This window comes from Podarcis filfolensis, assembly GCF_964270895.1.
Source record: "Podarcis filfolensis genome assembly, chromosome: 12".
NCBI classification, from domain to species: Eukaryota; Metazoa; Chordata; class Lepidosauria; order Squamata; family Lacertidae; genus Podarcis; species Podarcis filfolensis.
Window position 1 is genome coordinate 30836938 of NC_139614.1, and position 14331 is coordinate 30851268.

The 14331-nt window shown below is 44.3% G+C and overlaps 1 protein-coding gene across 11 annotated transcripts in view; it reads right to left on the minus strand.

The window, feature by feature from the left end:
* The window catches only part of DYNC1I1 (dynein cytoplasmic 1 intermediate chain 1), a 228848-nt gene that overhangs the window by 164525 nt on the left and 49992 nt on the right, over positions 1 to 14331 (minus strand). For 4 of the 11 annotated variants that reach the window (XM_083578644.1, XM_083578639.1, XM_083578642.1 and 1 more), the window contains exons 2-5: positions 14002 to 14118; positions 11922 to 12036; positions 8051 to 8141; positions 347 to 406 (exon numbers count right to left, since the gene is read on the minus strand). In XM_083578644.1, the coding sequence (XP_083434770.1) occupies positions 347 to 406; positions 8051 to 8141; positions 11922 to 12036; positions 14002 to 14109 (374 nt within the window). In that variant the 5' untranslated portion in view covers positions 14110 to 14118. The remainder of the gene's footprint in view (positions 1 to 346; positions 407 to 8050; positions 8142 to 11921; positions 12037 to 14001; positions 14119 to 14331) is intronic. The other 7 variants (XM_083578647.1, XM_083578645.1, XM_083578646.1 and 4 more) reach the window with 3 other exon arrangements.

Here is a 14331-nt window from a genome sequence, read left to right on the forward strand (position 1 = left end):
ACATGCATGTTACTGTTTCCACAAACATGCTTTTCTAACATTTCATCTCCAGCGAAATGAAAATGTTTCTTTTGAAAACATCAAGAGCGCACTGGACCCTGGATGTTTTCACTAGCCAGAAGTAGTGACCGTTTTCAGAAAGCTTCGCTTCTGTTTTCTCAGAAGAAGACGGTCCTTCCCCAAAAAAATTAAAAAACAAAAATAAGAGTACTGTATGACGCTGAGGATTCGGAACACACATACACGCAAGGAGAAAGCTGACCGAGGAAGCAACTTCAGCATAACCGGTGCAAACAAAGTCATAGTATAACAAGAGGGAAAATAAAGAACGAGAGTGGACATATACCCAAGTTCAGAGTCAGACTGAAGCTGCAGCACTGAAGGGTCTGTGTCCCACTGCAGGGTCCTAGCGAGGTTATCAGCAGCACAGCACAAGGGGAGGAAGAAGAACACACAGAATTAACTGCAATGACGGGCTGCAGGGAGAGGAACAAATCACTTCGTCGTTTGCCATATGCTGTAAAAGCACAGAACAGAGCTCCGAAAGTACAACAGAGAAACACAGGCAATATCACAGAATCTCTACTGTCAGACAAGAGCAGGTAATTCCATCAAACTCTCTTTCTCGGTCAAACTGGAGAATGTTACGCTAGCAAGGACAAGAGGCTTCCGACTTTTGCTCAGCTCTGCTTCACTTCAAAAACAACCATCCTGAAAGACTAGGTAGGCCTCAGCTGCTTAACTGATGAATATCCCGTATTTTTCTGTGTATAAGACTAGGTTTCCCCCCCTAAAAAATGATGTCCAAAATTTGGGGGCGTTTTATACAGGGATAGATCTTCCCCCATTTTCTTAAATCGGAGTCCCCCAAAAGAGGGGTGTCTTATGCATGGGGGGCGTCTTATAGACAGAAAAATATGGTAATCCAGAGCAGATGATGTTAAATGTGGACTTTCCCCCCTCCCACAGTGAAGAAGCTGCATCCAATTCATAGCTCTACATCAAGGTCAATGAGGAAGCCCTTGCGCTTGCTGGAGCTCCATGAGTACACTGGAGCACCCATGTGCTTAAGTGCCCTGGAAAGAGCGTTCTGCAAGCAGGTTGCTGCATGCAGGTTTGTTGCACCAGAGGCACAAAAGGCTACATTTGGGAGGGCAGGAAATCTCTGCATGCAACACTCAGGGTGTCTGCATGACACGTGGCGTGCACACCGACTAACAGATGATCAGCATTGCCAGCTATGGGTTAAGAGGACTGAGCACATTTTAGGCACGTAGGAGAGGAAATCCAGAAGCACAGCAGTGAGAGTGCTTCCTCCAGCTGGGATCTGGATTCCCAGCATTAGGACCAAGTGATCTCTCCATTCTCATTTGAGAAACAAATGAATGAAGAAACAAAAAGTGCATTAAAAACACAAAATTATATACATACTTATCTAATACAATGGTACATCAGTGGAATTATTAAAACAGTAGGCGAATTGTCCTCACTACCTACTTAGTTCAAAGGCAGTTAGTAACTGGTTGACTAACGGGCTACATCTAAGGACACATTAAGAGACGACTTTATTTTATAAATTGATTTTTCCAGGAGCTGATCTTTTTAAAAAATGACACAGTGAAGTAGTCTTGTGGCGGTTCCAACCTGGGAAAGACCACAACTTGCCACATTGCAATTTTTTAAGGTGTTAAAGGATAGAAGCTGGGAACGTATTGAAGTGATCCTAAAACTAGTAGCAGCTGGCGAGGCAGTGCAGGTGCCACATATGAAAAGGGAGAGGGGCAGGGGCAAGGCAGTGGAGAGCTTGGCATGAGTTGGCTCCACCACTGTGCCCACACCACTTTTGTACAGTAGGCTAACTTGCACCCCTCTCTTTCCTCCATTCAGGCAAGCAAAAGGCTTTATCAGAGGACACATTTCAGCCAAACGAAGACATTTAAGGAAAGTGTGAAGCAGGGCTACTGAAGGACATGGCTATGGCACAGAAAGACTCCCGAGGGCCAGACAGAGAGGCTTAGAGGGCCACATTCCCCTGCCCTCGAGCCAGAGGTTCACCAGCCCTGGACTAGATCTGCCTTCCGCAACCTGATGCACTCCAGATGTTTTGGGCTACCATGCCCATCAAGCCACCACCAACACAGCACTTTGAAGAGCCTGTGTAGTGTAGGGGTTAGAGAGCTGGGTTAGAAGCTGGGAGACCTGGGTTCAAATCCCCACTTAGCCGTGAAGTTCACTGGGTGGCGTCACGCCAGCCACTGCCTCACACCCTAACTTACCTCACATGGTTTTTGTTAGGACAAAATGGGGAGGAAGAGAACCACGTATGCCACCTTCAACTCCGTGGAGGATATAAGAGGTGGAATATAAATTTAACAATAAATTTTAAAAATGTAAAAAAAATATCACTTGCATCTTGGACTGAGTCAGTTGGTTCAATGTGCACCTAAGTGTTGACTCTGCCCACACAACTGTGGCAAAGAAAATTGGTTGAAAACTCATTCCAGCACTGGATTTAGGGACAGTTGCCCATGGTCCCATCCTGGAAAACAACACACTAATCTGTTTCTTTTCCTCAACTCCCCCATCTGCAAAAGATTCAAGAGCATGCCAGAAATGTAGGTTTGCACAACAAAAGTGGATTAAGCACACTGTCACTCAAACATAACAAATCGGCTTATATTTTTTAATAAGCGGGATGAATGACTTATTAAAGGGAACGCAGCACAAACAAATCAGGATGAATGCTCAGTGTCATCTAACTTCCCCACTATCAATTCCAAATGTTCAATGAAAACTGGACACAGTCTAACACCAGCATAAGTTTTGTGTGAGCTAACCAGGAAGGCCACTCAACAAACAGATTGCCTGGAGGAGCCCCTATATATGCTTCCAAGCTAAACTCAGGGGGACTGACTTCCTGCACAAAAGTACTATGAATTGATTGGACTGCAAATGGGACAATCACGCTAGATGAGCTCAGTTCCTATTAGTTTACACTTTGGAGGGCAAGAGCAAGGGCACTGGCCACATGCTGACACATTGAGATGAAACAATCAATATTAAGTCCATTAAAAGAATAAATAAATAAATAAAAGGGACCTTGCAGCGGGGCATGTTCAAAAGGATTTGAGCTGTAGTAAGGGAATCCTCCTGGTGACTTGGTTGAAAACTTGCCCAGGATTTTGTGTGTCATTGGAAAGGCATTTTTGAAAGTGATGCCTTCAAAATAAAAATACAAATGACACAGACAACCAGTAAGATTTTGCTCAGGTGGCTTTGCATCAGCAGAGGCAGAATCTCTTCCTCCCAATACTTCTACCTAATCTGAGTGATGAAAGAGGAGGGGGCGGAAGATGCCAAACACTTTCTGTGCCTAATGTGTTAGAGAAGTTGCCGAGATGAAACTGAAACAAAGTGAAAATGATCTCCCTAACACTGCCAAGGTCATTAGCGAAGAAAGTGTGATTTGCCGAATATGCGCCAGCTTCTAATGTCATGAGTATCGGGGGACCACTTATACCTGCACACCCAGGATACTTGGGGGGGGCGGGGGACACGCAGCTTGCTCAAGGCAGTCATTACCCCTTTGCTCCATCCTCTTTCAAAACCTGTCAAGTTTCCCAAGTGACAAACAATATTCCGTTAGGGAGAATTCCATTACTGTGTGATTAAAGGAAGAGCTGGGGAACTGAATCCTCAGCGGACAAAGGCAATTGAGGTTACCGGAGGACAATGTTGCCTTGTATAGGCTTTGCACAGGTTCAAATGCCAGGTCCGCCTTTGCCGGCTCCCCATTTCAGGCTAGCTAGCACTGACCCTCTTATTCAGGGACTACCATTAACAGCTGGTTCAGGATCTGCTCTGCACATGCCTTTCCGCTTGATAGTGCTCCGCGATCGTATTTTCCAATGCTCCCCCTTATTAAGATTTTAAAAACAACCACAACTCCCTGCATACATTAGGGGGAGGTTTGCTATAAGTCTAAACACGCAAAAGTGAATTTTGTAAGAACTGTTTCTCAACTGCTTTCTGGATTCCCACCCCCTTTTTGAGTTTCTGGCTCCCCCCGTCTTCTCCTGCAAAATGCACGTGGCTTTAGTTGTTCCTTGTAACATTTTCCATGGGTATCCAATGGTAAGTGACACCTTTGATTTCCTTGGGGCCAATAGATGTTGCCACCTCTAAAAGAAAAGCAGACTAATTAAAGCTTTCATGAGTAGATTAATGAGTACGACAGGGCCATTATCCACCCTAGTTCAGTGACAGCACATTACATATTAATACAGGATTGAGCAGAGACTCAGGTTGCTAAGTCACGCTAGGAAGCCCCCTTAGGGAACAAGAGTGCCCCCCCCTCAAAACCATACCACGAGAAACTTACTAATGAGAACTATAATCTAGACAACCAAACTCTACATTTCCTTGAGGAATGAGAGTGTGATTGTTTTTAATGATGCCACTGCTCACATGCAAAAAGACTAATTAACCAGAGGTTCCCGACTCTGTATCTGGCAGGCACCCAGAACCAATCCATGCTTTTGTGATGGCCATACAAACAGAAATTTACTATTCATGTAAGCTCATGTGTCCAATAGGGCTTGCTTTCCACCAAATGCTCACAGGATTGAGGTCGTGACCAGCAATCCCACACACTCACTCTAACTTGGGAGTAAGTAAACTAAACCCTGCACTGAGTGAGACATACAAGTAAACATATATTGGATCAGACTGCTAGATGGATTTATCTCATGAGTTTCTGTTTAGAGCACCCTTTCTCAACCTTGGGTTCCCAGGTGTTGTTGGACTACAACTCCCATCATCCCTAGCTAGCAGGACCAGTAGTCAGGAATGGCGGGAGCTGTATACCTGAAGGAGCATCTCCACCCCCATTGTTCAGCATGGACACTGAGATCCAGCTCTGAGGGCCTTCTTGTGGTTCTCTCATTGCAAGAGATGAGGTTCCAGGGGACCAGGCAGAGGGCCTTTTCGGTAGTCGAAACCACCCTGTGGAATGCCCTCCCATCAGATGTCAAACATATAAACAGCTACATGGTTTTTAAAAGACATCTGAAGGCAGCCCTGTTCAGGGAAGTTTTTAGTGTTTGACGTTTTATTGCGTTTTTACTATTCTTGTGTTGGAAGCCATCCCGAATGGCTGAGGCAACCCTGTCAGATAGGCGGCATATAAATAAATAATAAGTAATTGTTGTTGATGATCCATAATATCCGGAGACCCAAGACTGAGAAAAGCTGGTCTAGAGTACACACCAAATATTGCCATGAAGAACAGTAGGAAAACCTGGGTCCATATAAATCAAGCACTAATTCACTCATACCGATTGAAACCACATGACAACCTAAGAAATCACACAAAGCCACGAGACAGCTGCCATCAACAATGGGAATGCAGTAAAAGTTGCCGGTCTATTTACTTCAGTGCCTTTCACGGGCACCATGATTTGATAGAAATATTCTTATTTGGACGTATTAATACAGCAGCCATACTGCTTAAAGTTGTCAATTATTAGCTAACGGGCAAAGGTCAAGATGCTGGCAGCAGTGTACCAAATCGATCACTGCACTCCACGGGAGAGGGCTGCCTGCTGATACCATCTCATCAGAAGGTCCTTTCCATATAATGTAAGAGTTGGACCTTTAGTGTGCCAATATCTACCCATTGCAACTCTCTCAATATATATCACAGAGCTGGCTTTTCTACTGTCTTCTGTTGTAGACTAAGTCAAGATTCTTATCCCAGCCTGTATCTGTACTAGATTGGGAAATTGTTTTTATTGTTGACTTATTTATTGTTCATTGCTTTGGAATGCTCCATGAGAAGCATTTTATAAATGAAATGACCTAAGCTAATGCCCAAGAAGATACCACATGGCTAGTAAGCGGTGTGATGCTGCCAGGAAGCAACTACACTGGAAATGTTTTATTGTTTTCTTCTTGACAATAATACTGCAAAATATGAATTGGCATACTTAGAGCTCATGGGAAGACCTGAAAGGGTTGTCCTTGAAACCTGAGGTACTGAAGGACAAGTTTGGAGAGTGCTTGAGGCTGAATGAATTAGAAGATGCATCCAGCACAGAGATGTAACAGCCAGCAAAGCCAAGGATCAAAGAATCTCAATCTTAAGACACAGGCTAGGTGACGGAGGGTGGCATTTTCCATCTGGCACCCGTAGGCTCAGTGTGGTCGGAACAGATGGAGAACAGCAAAAGCTGTCAAGAACCATCAGCAGGCTTGGGAACATCAAGTCCTGACCTGTGAGGATGGGAACATCTGGGAATGTTGGCATTTTGGTGGAGGTTGTTTTGAGGTGGAGCAAGAGCAAGAGGCTCACCTCTTTCTGCCAGGAAACTGGTGAGAGGGCAATTGAGGGTATTGGGCAGGAGTCTCCTTTTTCACCTTGACTACTGAGAGGAAGATGGTGACTACAGGGTTGCAGGTTGAGGTGAAGAGAGTGACTGAGTTGAGTGACACAGCCCTAAGTTAGTCAATCACCTATAATACTTCAGCCAAGTAGGCCAAGATGAAAGACAAATTCAAATGGTGGTGATCTGCCCCACTCTAGCCATCCCTTTAATTATAAATCTGTTCCTCGTATAATTCATAAGGGCAATGCTTGTGGCAATTGAGATATAAATATTCCCTGCTTTACATTACAAGACTTCACTTTCTGATCCAATAAAACTTCATAGTAAATAACAAACTTCCATTCTACCTGCTTTAAAACAATACTGTATATTCCTGATACCCACAGCAATTCATCTCTACATCCCTTTAAAAAAACTCATTTAAAGCTACATTTTCTCTCATGCTTTTTGTTTGTTTGGGATTCTCTCCAGTCCTGCTTCACACCTTCCTTGAGTGTTTTGGGTTGGCTGGATGTGTCCTTGAAATCTGATAATACATGTAATATGGGCGGGTGTGTGTATAGAAAGTAGCAGGGCCAGCCCACTCATGAGGCAAGCTGAGGTGACTGCCTCAGGTGGCACAATCCACAGAGGCAGCAGAACCCAATGTGCATCTTTATTTCCCCCATGTTCCTGATGTAGATCTTCACTCACCCCTTCTTCCCTGACAGGGAGGGGGATGTCATTTTTGTGATTTGCCTCAGGTGCCAAAATGTCTTGGTCTAGCCCTGGAAACAAGTCTAGTCTGCAAAGGTAACATTTACATTTGTTGTTTTTCCCATTTTGCATCTTGCCTCCCCCACCACTGGCCCATGGCAGGTTGCCGAAAAGGGAGTGCAGTCTTCAGGCTGAAAAAGGTTCCTAACCCCCAACCTATAGGCTTCTTTTATTGTACTCCAATAGAACAGGTGTATTTCCAGACCCCATAGTCTTTCCCACTAATTCAAGAAAGGCACAGGCTGATTGGAGTTGATGCTCAACAACACATGGAGGACAACACGCTGGTGATGAGACAACACCCACTAAACCTTAAGGCAATGGGCTAGAAAGGCAAGCTGTGTGGCACACACAGATCTGTCATCTGACTGTTTTTTCTTCTTTATCTTAAAGTGGTCAATAATGCTACTCAGGAACCAGGTTGGCTTCAGAGGTGTATATTTGCAGTTTGACCTACTTAGCTGCACACCTGTGGTCTCTCGACTTTTTGCCTAATTAAAAGGGGAGTTACTTTCTGCACTGGGTGCAGGAAGGGATGTGATAGGATAATTGGTTAATTGAAACTGTATTTATTTTGATCAAATGTCTTGTAAGCTGCTGGTGATGGCTTGCAGCGTTTGGCTGTTAATGTTTTCGAAAATAAAACTAAGAAAAGACATTGAGGACAGCTTTTTATTTCTACGCTCCATTCGCTGCACACACTCTGTGTTGATGAAGAAGTTCAACACTTACAACTTGACAACATATATCACCTGAGGTGGCTGCCCCACTCTGGTCAGTAGTAGAGCCAGCCCTGGGTCTACTCAATATTTACAACTGGGTGGCATGGCATGGTAGGAAAGGCACTCACATCAAAGGAATCCACAATGAAAGCAAACAGCATACACTGACAGAGAATTTCATCTTACCTTCCTACGGGCCCCAAGTCTCCTGAATCTTGGCTTCCGGCTTCGCTGGGAGTGCTCACTGATTTCGGAGAGGGAGACATAGGGGTTGGGACTAAATAATGAAAATAACAGGTATCCCATGTTAAAACATGCAGCGACTGCACTGATGAAGAGCAGTGTAAGACAAATCATAAGCGAGGATCCGAAATGATAAAACGGTTGGATGAGTGGAAGAGTTTGAAATGGTGAAACCAAAAGAAGGAAAGGAAAGGAAAGGAAAAGGAAGAAAGTCAAGTGAATTCTAAATATTTTGGCAAATTAAAAGTTGAAATGAATTTTAGATTGGCCTGAAAGCAAGTTATGATAGAGTTTTGAGTTTTTATTTAAAATATTTTTTTAGACATTGAAACATATTCAAAGAGGTAATATAGGCCTTGGATATCTTTTTTTAAAAGTTAAGGGAAACGAAAAAATGAAAATACTGTTTCTGCATAGTGTTAAAAGGATTTTCTTTATGAGAGCTGCCGTTGCCTGAGCAAACATTGGTTTATAGCCAATGCTGGTCATACTTAGAGTAGACCCACTAAAATTAACGGACATGACTAACTTTGGTCCATTAATTTGAAAGGGTCTACTCTAAGAAGAACTTAGCTGGAGCTAAGTAATTACATGGGATGGAAAAGGTATACTGCAGTTGTTTAAAGTCTCTTTCAAGATAAAACAGTTTATTGGGCGTTTTGGGTTGCTAACATACATTGTGTTAGTATGTTGCTCCATAGCCTGCTGCTCTAATTGGCTGCCTGAAGACGTCACATGGGCAGGGCGAGGGGGGACCGTTGCCCCCGGTGAATTTTTTCCCAGGGTGCATTTTGCTCCTCATACCACCCCTGCTAGCTCCACGCTCCTTTGTGAGTCTGATCCCACATCCCAGCCTCGCAAAGCAGCGTGGGACAGACAGGGCATCAGGAGGACGCAACAGGCATGCACCCTTCCAATCAGACCAATCGGATTGATTGGAAGGGTGCGTGCCTGCCCTGCTGCGTCCTCAAGTCACCCTCCGTGCCTCACCCCCCAGGCACGCCCACCGCTGCCTGCCTGTGCGGACTAATGCCACCTGACGGAAATCTACACTGCTAGGCTTTTAGCCTGATCCAAACAGCTTGGGCATTTTTCTGCCAGAACCATGAAAGTGTTATACCTCCAATGATTTCACTGGAAGGCTTTGGTTTTCATTCTTTCCCCTTTCCTGCAGGAGGCGGCTAGATAGGCATTTATGCAGAATGACTGCAGGGTCACAGAACCCAGCTTGTTTAAAACTTGGGAACTTCAAAACTAATCCAGTAGTAGGAGGGCAATTGGTTGGGACCCTGCCAAGCGAAGTTAAGGCAAAACCGAAGTCAGCTAGCTTGCTTACGCAGTGCTCAGCCTAGGCCCAAGAGCCAAAGTAAGACTGCATGATGATTTAGTTTAATAAGTCCCCCCCACCCCCACAAAAAAAGGACAAGATGTGGAACCTTTCTATTTCAAGCACTGAAAGCAAAGATAGACCAATCACACTTTTAAAGTGGAAATGCTGTTGTCGTTTTTGAATCTAATTGGCAAGGGGGCAGGCAATGCAGAAACAATTCTACTTCGACTAATCTTCATGGCAGCCACACGGAGGAAAATGTAAATCCTATAATGCAACATCACCTGTTTCAACTTGGGCGTTTAAAAATGCACTGTTTTACTTTGTTAAATCAAAAATAATTTCCTAACTGCATTTTCCTTTTTTCTTTTCCTAGCTAAATCCTTCACATCTCCTGGCAGAAGTGTCAGTCAAATGGATCGGCTGTGGCACGAGGTCCAACACCTTACACATATTCTCACTAGGAACTGTCACTAAAACGAATCGCGAGTGCAAAAGGCATTCATTTTTCATGACAGCCCTTTGGCAGGTACAGGTGTGAAGTGGTAGGTGACGTGCTTATTATGCATCCATTCTGCTTCTTGGGCTTTATCTGGATCGGGAAGAGCTGATTTTTAATTTGCATGAATAGCCTTCAAAGAGAATCATGGCTTTAGAGCCAAGAGATGCATCATGCCATATTTTAATATGGCCATCAGTGCTGGCTCCAGGTTTTCTTGATGGCTTGCAGAACTGAAGCCATGATCCACACGAGGCAATATATTTATTTATTTCTACGTTTATATCTCACCTTTCCCCCAAGAAGCTCACAGTGGAGTCCATAGATCTCCTCTTCACCATATTATCCTCACAGCAACACTATGGGGTAGGTTAGGCAAAGAGACTGGCCCACGGTCACTGGGTGAGCTTCATGGCTGAGCAGGAATTTCAACCCTGGTCTCCCATGTCCAGCACGCTAACTGCTACATCACGCTGGCTCATGTTGGAGACCTCAGATTGTATTTCACATTCCTAAAAGCCCTACACGGCTTAGGCCCGGGTGGCAAGCATCAGGTCCAGGAGACAAAGGTGGACCTTCTGACTTCTATCCAGCCCATAGAACACTTCTGAGGCCACGCCCCTTAGCAGGTCATCTTTGCAAGCCACATCCCTCGTGAGGTCTGCTCCTCACCTTCTTTGCCAGGTTGGAATATCCTTGAACTGTGACAACGCCTCTTCCTAAAATGCTTAGGGAGTTTCTATAAGTGCAGGAGAGTTTCCCACTGCAAAAAAAGTCACCTTCCAACTCACAGAGGGCAATGGGAACCGAGGTGGGGCAGAGTGAATGGAGCCTAGCATATCTACTCTACCTCTGTCACGTGTTCATGTAAATCACTTATGAATGCCTAAATAGGTCTACGATTAGGATGGAATGAAACAAAACAGCAGAAAAAGGGCAGGAGCAAGGGACATGTACCGTATTTTTCGCTCTATAGGATGCACCTAATCATAAGACGCACCTAGTTTTAGAGGGGGAGAACAAGAAAAAAAATTCTCTCCCTCTGTGCGCAGTGCCCCTTCAGCGAAGCGGCAGGAGAAGCGGAGCCCCTTCCATTTCTCCTCCCGCTTCGCTGAAGGGGCGCTGCACAGCTTTCCCTCTCTCCAGTGAAGCGAAGCCAGGAAAGCAAGAGGGATTGGTGCACACCGACCCCTCTTGCTCACTTGGCTTCAGGGATAGCCGCCCGAAGCCTCCGGAACGCAGCGGGAGCGCTCCCGCTGCGCTCCGGAGGCTTCGCGTTGCTTTCGCTGAAGCCATGGAGCCTGCATTCACTCCATAAGACACACACACACATTTCCCCTTAATTTTTGGAGGGGGAAAAGTGCGAACAATACGGTATATCAAACAAGCACATTCCAAGCACATTTTCCACCTCAAAGAATTATGGGCGCTGTAGTTTGTTAAGGGTTGCTGCAAACTGTAACGCTGTGAGGGGTATACCACAGTGCCCAGAATTCTCTGAGGGAGAAAATGTGCTTGGAATGTGTTTTAAATGTACAGTGTGTATGTATAAATTTATGTTTCTTTTCTAAGTTTTTCTTTTTTAATGATACTTGTTTTAAAGGTCAATAAAGGACTCTATTTTCAAAGGGGCAACCATTATATGTAAGAAAAAAATCAGAGGAATGAAGGGGAGCCAAGCCAATTTTCAGAAGAATGGAACAGCGACAGCCCAAGATGGTGCGAGTGGTGTGGCCCACAGAGAAACAATTTTGAAATGTCTGGATGAGAATGACACATAATAGACACACTGAGATTCAACACAGCTAAGAAGCAGAAATGCTCTGAATTGGTTATTGGGGAGATACGAAACGGTGTTTAAGCAGAACATATAACGTTATGAACAACAGCCAAAAACCAAGAAAAGAAAAGCATGCTACAGTCAAAAGAATGTGTGGATCTTAAACGGTGGCTAAAATGTTTTGAACAGGTCTCTCGCTGAATACCTAGAGGTGGTTCTGGAGAAATACCAATGCTTTGCAGTAAAGCTTCTGTCTCCCTTCTCTTCCGGTCCAGATCAGAATCTTCCTGTGTTGGTTCTTTCTTTTGCTGAAAATCTGACTGAAATAACAGTATCAGACAATTAGCCGAAGTGAAAGAAAATGGAAATTAAAGGAGGAGGGTGTTTCCTGACACTAGTGGGATCTTTCCCCTTGGTGGAATAAGAAATGGTTACCCCCCCCCCGGTGCTTCTTGGGCCACATTCACACCATACATTTAAAGGACTATGATACCACTTTAAACAGTCATGGCTTCCTTGTTTAGAGACCCCTATCCCCCCCCCCCGAGTTACAATTCTCAGAGTGGTTTAACCATCAAGCCCTCTTCTGGGAATTGTAGTTCTGTGAGGGGAACTAGGGTCTCCCCAACAACTTTCAGCACTCTTCGCAAAGGTGGGATTCATTCAGCAATTGTGTATGCGTGTCTCAGTTGCTTCTAGGGAACTATCAAAAGTGCAAAACGGAGAGAAGACAGCAAAAAAACAAAATTTGCAACGTCAATTTCTCATAGCAAAGCCCAATAATGGTATGAAATGCACGTACGATATTAAAGTGTCAGTTTAAAGCAAACCAGTTATTAGAAAAGGGATAACAGGTGCTTTAAACTGCAGCAAATGTTGACATCTGAAAGAAAAGAAACATAATCACTCAATGCTTCCTTGACTTTGCATGGAAATGAGTATCCGTTCCCTGTCAATTCTCATCTCTATTTCGCTAAGTGACTGAATAAAAAAAGAAGTGCAAATCCCCTTAATGAAAAAAAACCTCACGCATAGCGTCAAGGACAAATAAACTAATATGTCAGTCAAACCTTAATAGAACTAAAAGATGTTACCAAGCCAGGAGGCTAAAATGCAGCAGCAATTATCGTTTACTTTGCTGAAAAAACAATAAGTGCAAATCTGCTACCGTAGCAACCAGGCTAGCCAGTCACAAACGTAGGGGGGGGCGCTAAGAGACAGGTTGTAAAGGAACAATAAATATATTTTAAAATAGACACATGGAACCTTTGGGAATTACAACATCAGTCAGTTAGAAAGAATTAAATGTATACAGTATTTACATTTTTAAAAATTAAAATAGAATTGAGGTGGGACAGAAATAAGCTTTTGGCATCATGACATCACTGCATGGGATCCACAGGATCAGTTAAACAAAAACTTTTCTAACTGTGGGGGGCACTTAAATCCTCCTGTAGGACCCTATGCAACCTTTGAGCTGTGGATGAGCTACTCTGGGTAGAAGTTCACTTAAACCACAATGAATCCACGCTGAGTCAAGACTTGAAGCTGGGTGCTCCGGATTCAGTCCAAAACCTTTCTCCCCACCTGACTGGATCAGCCTGTTTACACCTGCAGTAACTGGATCCAAGCTGTGATATAAAAGCTAATAGAGATGTCTTCCTACACAAAGTGAGCGGAAAGGACAGGATTCTTTAAATAATAATAATAAAAAGTCAATAGCTAATTTGGGGACACCATAAGCAGCATAGCTTATATATACTTATGTCAGTGCTTTTCTTCTAGAAAAAAGGTGCCAGTACTGCTTACCCTAAAAGGGACGCAGGTGGCGCTGTGGGTTAAACCACAGAGCCTAGGACTTGCCAATCTGAAGGTCGGCGGTTCGAATCCCTGCGACAGGGCGAGCTCCCGTTGCTCGGTCCCTGCTCCTGCCAACCTAGCAGTTCGAAAGCATGTCAAAGTGCAAGTAGATAAATAGGTACCACTCCAGCGGGAAGGTAAACGGCGTTTCCATGCGCTGCTCTGGTTCGCCAAAAGTGGCATAGTCATGTTGGCCACATGACCCGGAAGCTGTATGCCGGCTCCTTCAGCCAATAAAGCGAGATGAGCGCCGCAACCCCAGAGTCGGCCATGACTGGACCTAATGGTCAGGTGTCCCTTTACCTTTACTGCTTACCCTTGGGTACCCCCAGAAAAAATGCACTGACATGTCCAGAGGACAGTAGAGAACATACATCCAAATAAATAAACAAGCAAAAATGGGAAGGGAGCCTCAGCCACCTTACCTCTTTTTTCTTCCTTTCTTCTTCCTTCCGTTTCTTCTCCTCTCTTATCTGAGCCAAACGCTGCTTTTTGCGTTCAAGCTCCGCTTTTAAATCGCTCTTGTCAGACATGGTGATTCCCTGTTACAAAACACAAGTAGCAAATTTAGATTTTGGCAATGAGGTGGATTGAGGTCTCTTTTCTGTCTTTGACTGGCATCTGGAAGTTCTGATGCAACTGTAAGCATAACTTGGTAATTCCCTAGTGACGGCTGGAGATCAGTAAAAGAATGAACAAAATGGTAAGTACGTTAAGGTAGACAACATGAAAAGGTCCCTGCCTCATTTTGTTTT